The sequence below is a fragment of the Amaranthus tricolor genome, chromosome 1 (genome assembly GCF_026212465.1).
Source record: "Amaranthus tricolor cultivar Red isolate AtriRed21 chromosome 1, ASM2621246v1, whole genome shotgun sequence".
In the NCBI taxonomy this organism is placed as follows: domain Eukaryota; kingdom Viridiplantae; phylum Streptophyta; class Magnoliopsida; order Caryophyllales; family Amaranthaceae; genus Amaranthus; species Amaranthus tricolor.
This window is the reverse complement of record NC_080047.1, coordinates 42,056,187-42,062,463: the sequence shown is the minus strand read 5'-3', so window position 1 is coordinate 42,062,463 and position 6,277 is coordinate 42,056,187. Positions and strand designations below refer to the sequence as shown.

Here is a 6,277-nt window from a genome sequence, read left to right as displayed (position 1 = left end):
AAGAACTATTTTTTTCATTTTATATATAAATTAGTGTAGAAACATGTGCTATGAATTTATATAAAGAATATAAATTTACATTTATGATCCAATTACGTATTATAGTTATCAAATTTACATATTTTCATTCAAATACAGTTATCACTATTATAATATTGCACTAATTACATAACAGATAATTAAATGTGAATAATTATTCAAGTTATATAATTGACTTACGTAAAATCTTTAAGAAATAAAATATAGATAATATATACTCCAATAAAGTAACTCAAAATATAATGTTAAATAACATTTAAAGGTTTTGAAAAACCTCTTTATATACAACATAATGAGTGCAATAACTTATTTCACTATTCTGATCACATATAACAGGTTTTTGAACTTTGTTTGCTACTCACTTTAGAAACAATATAAAATTGTCTTTGACTAAAAACATGCTCAGGTAGGAACAAACGAACGTGCATTTATGATTGTCCTTCAATCTTATTAATAGTTATAGCAATACACAAAGACAAGAGAAATTAACATTTTTTTTAGCATAAATTTAAGGCTTTGATTAGTTACCATAATATTACATCAATCAAGGCAGAACTATATAAATTTGTAAATCAATAATATTCCATTAACCAAGACAATTTCATGGAAATCAAAATATTATTTTTTGGATCGAAATCATATGGTTTATTATATACCACATTTTTGCATCTATCAATGCAGAATTATATAAATCGAAATATTTTGAATAAAAATCAAATGATGTATTATTTACCATATTATTATATCAATCAAGGCAAGATAAATTAGTAATTCATTGAAATATTAATATTTCAATCAATATTGTATACCATATTTTTACATCGATGAATGCAAAATCATATAAATCAAAATAAAATTCTTGAATGAAAATCAAATGATTTATTATTTAATTACCATATTATTGCATTAATCAAGGACTAACAATAGCAATCAGTAGTTCTTCAGTGAGTTAATATCTCAAATTCTCAATCAATATTTAATGCTTAATTTAGGGTGTATGAGTGCTTAATATAGCATAGTATTAAAAAATGGACTTGGCAAAATATCGCCATGTAAGCATAAAATATTGCCAAGTAGGCATACATATTCAATAAAATCAATCCATTTGGGAAGGCTATTATGAGAATGACATTTGTCATTTTAAAGTCTTTTTAATAGGTTGTACGATATAAACATAAAATATCGCCAAGTAGGCATACATATTCAATAAAATTAATCCATTTGAAAAGGCTTTTATGAGCATGACATTTATCATTTTACAAGACTTTTTAATAAGTTGTACGATTTCTCTCATATTTCCATAAAATATATTTTATTTGTTTTTCTGTATTTTTCAATGTATTAATGTATTTGGACTTTCAAGAGTCATACTAGTAGTAGTACACCAAAATTCAAAATGACATAAGTACCATCATCATCATCATCCTATCTAGTGTATTCCGCTCATAGAAAAACTATGGATAGAGTCTAGGGAGGGAAGGACAACGACAACTCATAGCTATAAAGGAGAGCGTGGCCAAAGGAGTCCCCCGGCTCGAGAAAGATAAGGAGACATAGCTACACGGAAAAGATAAATTAAATGCATATAAATAAAATAAATAAGTAAAACCAACTACAAAATAAAAGAAAACAAAAACTAATAATAAAAGAAACGAGAGAAGCAAGATGGCAAGCACACCAAAAGTTAATCTAAGAGGACATCAGTAGTCTAAAACATAGATATGACGCCTCCAAATACCCCTATCCCTAGTCAGGCCCTCGGAGAGGTTTAACTTATGTAAGTCAACTTTTATTTGCTCATCCCAAATTCTCCTAGGTCTTCCTCGACTCCTCTTACCCTCTACTATAATGCTTTCTACCCTCCTCACAGGGGCGGCGAAAGTCTTGCTTTGCACATGTCCAAACCACGTAAATCTATTTTCGCGCACTTTTCCAGAAAATAGGGGCTACCCCTAGTTTGTCCCTAAACTCTTGATTCTTAATACGATCCATCAATGTGTGCCCACACATCCACCCCAACATATGCATTTCTGTAGCTTCCATCTTATGTTTAAAAATCTTCTTTACAGGCCAACACTCGGTCCTATATAGCAGATTAGGTCTGATTGCCGCGCCGGTAGAATATTCCTTTTAACTTGCTTGGGAATTTTCTATCACATAGCACCGCGGTGGCTTCCCGCCACTTGAGCCAACCCGCTTGTATACGATGATTTACATCTCCGTCAATCTCACCATACCTTTGAATGATTGATCCCAAATACTTGTACTTGGTCATACTTTTAACAGCTGTTTCATCGATGGACACCTAGGATTCACCTACCGGTGTTGTCCCACTAAAGTCACAGCGCAAATACTTGATCTTCGTACGACTAATGCGCAACCTTTTACCTTCTAAAGATCTACGACTTTTTAAGAATTTCTTAAAGTGACAATTAGTTATAATTTTCTCATTTGCCGCTTAACGTGCTTAATCTGAAGTAGTCTAAAAATCTACGACTTTTTAAGAATTTCTTAAAGTGGCAATTAGTTATAATTTTTTCATTTGCCGCTAAACGTGCTTAATCTGGAGTAGTCTAAAAATCTACGGCTTTTTAAGAATTTCTTAAAGTGACAATTAATTATAATAAAATTTGTTGATGAAGACTAATATTGATTTATAGGTTTAGTAGACAACTCTTATGGGTCATTGGTAGTGTCATTGATTTGAATGAAGTTGAATAGTTGGACGGCGGTAGTTAAATAATGAATCAATTATGGGCGTGATCAGCTTTTTTTTTTTTAAAAGAATTTACTCTTAAGCACTATGTCGTCACATTTTATTGTAGATATTTGAGAATAGTCGCTCTTCTAACCGTTCTTTGAAAGACGTCTTTTAAAAAATTCAATCTAATGTAATTTATTTTTACTTGTGCACTTATATTAGGGTTTTCAATTTTACTAAATTAGGGTTTGAGGATGAGAACGCTTTACTTGAGATTGAGACATAAGGGTTTTGACTCAAAATAATTGTCATTCTGTTGTAAAAGGTGTTCATCATAAATCACGTAAGTTGCGTATGATTAAACCAATGAAAATTTAGAGTCCGTTAAAGATACTTTAGGCAAAGAATCCAACAAAAAAAAAATATTATGAGTACTTTCTAACAAAAAATCACTTTAATTTGATACTTTCTAAAAATATTTCATAATTAAATTAACAACTTAATTAATAAATATGTTTTCATAATAAAGAAAAATTTATCAAGAAGTACACGGTAAAGTCATTTTTTTATCGTAAAGAAGTCAAAATAATTTTTTGTCAAAGAGCCTATATGTAAAATATCTAATAATTCGTTATTGTTATTATGTGCAGCTCATGTGATACTTGATTGCACTTTCCAAAAAATTATACAGCAATAACCGTCAAACTTAAATTTTATAAAAGTGGAAACCCTAAAGTTTGAATAATAAAAAAATTTTCTTAATAATCTATTTCCTTTCAAAAAAAAAAATCTAATAAAACCTTGAAGGAGTATTTTAATATTTTTTATTATTAAATCACTTTTCGAACATCAACAACGCATATGGTGATATCGTCTAATACAAGAATTTATGTTATTTATTACACTATTATATATCAATTTCTTTTATTAATCTTTAAAAATTATCAACAAAAATTAAAATGTACTCTATTAGAAAAATCAAAGAATATTTATTTGATTAGTTTTTACTTTTTAATATTAAAATGAATATTTTTGTATTATATTATTTAATTCGTTCCCTTGAGAAAGTAAACAGCAGTGCACTCTATCAAAGATCAATCGCCATTGTCGCAAGTAAGTTTCTCTCTAATTGAATTAATCTACTTGTTCATTTTGTTTATTTGGTTATTGTTATTTGTTTCGTTCCATCAATTGCTCTTATGTTCTTATTTTTCTTCGAATTTTCAGTTTAATTACTGCTAAATTATTGTACCTAATTTTATTTGGGGAGTAGAAGATATCGAAAATTGTGATGAAATCAGAACACATAGTTTTATGATTTGAAATTTTCTCCCATGAATTGATTGAGGTTTAAATTTTTCTTTAGTTGATGATTGTATCAAAAACCATTTTTTTGCTTGGGAGAGCTTATTTGCTAGTAGGTGTGTATTAATTGCATTTTATTGGTGATAAAATCATGTATCAAGTCTTATCAAATCTTCATTTGGGCATATTATGGGTATTAGGGCATCAGAGTTTCCTCTTATGGGTTTCACCTGAAATCCCAATTTCACTATCTGATGTAATAATAGAAGTATTTTGGTTACTGACTTGTGTACTTGAATCCTAATTAGTAATTACCAAGCTTGCTTGGTATAAGTTGTGTGAATTCCACCTTTTGACTTAGGAGGTGTTTGGTATGGTGGAGAATTGTATTTTCTTTTGTTTGGTTTGTCAAGGGATTTAAAGAGAAAAACTTGGATGGAAAATTGTTTTTTGTTACTTTGCAAACATTTTCTTCCAAAAATGAAAGGAAATTAATTGTATCCACTTTTCTATTCTTAACCTCTTCATTTTCTAGACAAAAATTAATTATCATTTGCATTTACAAATTGGAAAATGATTTAATAGAAAAATGTTTTCCAAGACCCCGATTGGTCTTGGGGACGGGGGTAGGGTTTACCATTGTCCTCATGGGTGGATGCAAGAGGTTATCTTGGACAACGCTTAAATATTGTAAACCTCGTCTATAGAACAAGAAAATCAGGTAGAGGAGTTGGTTGGACCTTCACCAAGTAATGCACGCCTTTTGAGATCGAGATTAGTAGCGTGCAAAATTGACATATTTTTTTTAGTGACATCACTTGAATTTTTGGAAATCGGGTTGAGGTGAGCCCTTGGTCTTATAAAACCCAAACAACATAAATCAAATTAGTATTGGAGTTATTGTATGCCTATAAGTTTGGAGGATGATCTTATTGTCAAAGCCCCATTAGTCATAAGTTCCATTTTAATCTTTCTTATTTCACCTAATTGCAAATCTTTATCTCATGGAGCTGGGAGCGGAAAGTGGAAATATTATAATGAAGCTATCCATTTATGTCGAATGTTCTTGTAGATGTAGGTGAAGTGATTCTGAACTTCTACTTATGAAATTTGTAGGATATAGAAGCATCACTATAGAAAGTCGAACTAAGGAAATGCAGAACTCTTCGTATTCTTTTGGTCATACTCCCATTCCCATGTAGCTCAATGCTTCACTTGGTTTTTGTTTGGTTTTGGATAAATGGATAGAGTCATCTCTGTAGTTATGAACCCGCCATGTATAGCCATCAATTTCGTAGATGTATTAACTGCGTTTGACCTGCTAATATCATTATAGAGATTTTATTGGTAAAGTGTTCTGAATTTTCGACACGAGTTTCAGCATGAGTCCTTTTTATCATCAGATGTTCAGGCGGGAAACTTATCCATTTGCTTAATCGTACTGTTTGGTCATTGGAGTGTTTTACTCTAATCTTTAATATTTACTTCAAGGAAGAAAATGGACTTATCGACATCCCAGAAATTCACTCTTGGCTACGCTGCACTTGTTGGAGTAGGCGGAGTTATGGGCTATTTGAAGAGGGGCAGCCTTATGTCTCTAGGCTCTGGTGGTGTATCATCTGCTCTACTTTACTACGTTTACACAGAACTTCCAAATAATCCAGCTTTTGCCTCATCACTTGGGCTCGGGGTCTCTGCAACGTTGCTTGGCTCAATGGGTTATCGTTTTCAAAAGACTAAGAAGGTATTTCCTGCTGGAGTTGTTGCTCTTCTTTCTCTTGGAATGACGGGTGGATACCTACACGGAATTATGCGAAGTCATCACTAACGATTACATGTGGGACTTATCATGGTATGGTATTTGTTGGAACTTCGATGTGAACCTTCTGTTGTCTGACATTCAAAGGATGTTATTACCGGAAAAGATGGATAGGGGTGTGCAATGTTGTTTTATGCCATGATACTAAGGATTACATGTGGAAATTTATCTAAATAATTACCAAAATGAGTTTGTAGCTCTTGCTTGTATTTTGTAACTCCTACTACTAATTGGTTTTATTAATGAACCTCCTTTCGGTTTGTATTTGTTAGAAAAGAATCCACATATAATCCCATATTGAAGAATTAGAGAAATATTGACTATATATATATTTGATGGGCTACTCCTTTGTGATGAATTGGGTCAAAGGGTCCAAAGGCATTATTGACATTTTACTAGAGCCAACCTTGTAA

At 31.3% G+C, this 6,277-nt stretch overlaps 1 protein-coding gene across 3 annotated transcripts; it reads left to right on the top strand.

Annotated features, from left to right (window-relative positions):
- Positions 1-3,694: 3,694 nt before the first annotated feature.
- Positions 3,695-6,143, top strand: LOC130813444 (protein FATTY ACID EXPORT 7-like). 3 transcript variants are annotated; one of them, XM_057679289.1, is made up of 2 exons: positions 3,695-3,853; positions 5,541-6,143. In XM_057679289.1, exon 2 carries the CDS (start codon positions 5,544-5,546, stop codon positions 5,871-5,873), a length of 330 nt encoding a protein of 109 aa, XP_057535272.1. In that variant the 5' UTR covers positions 3,695-3,853; positions 5,541-5,543; the 3' UTR covers positions 5,874-6,143. The 3 variants fall into 3 exon arrangements, with proteins under 3 accessions (XP_057535272.1, XP_057535261.1, XP_057535267.1); XM_057679278.1 differs by having other exon boundaries at positions 3,705-3,853; positions 5,537-6,143; XM_057679284.1 differs by having other exon boundaries at positions 3,740-3,853; positions 5,449-6,143.
- Positions 6,144-6,277: the final 134 nt, after the last annotated feature.

Bases quoted from the DNA above. Each gene is read 5' to 3' on its own strand.
- LOC130813444 (XM_057679289.1), top strand. From the start codon at position 5,544: ATGGACTTATCGACATCCCAGAAATTCACTCTTGGCTACGCTGCACTT.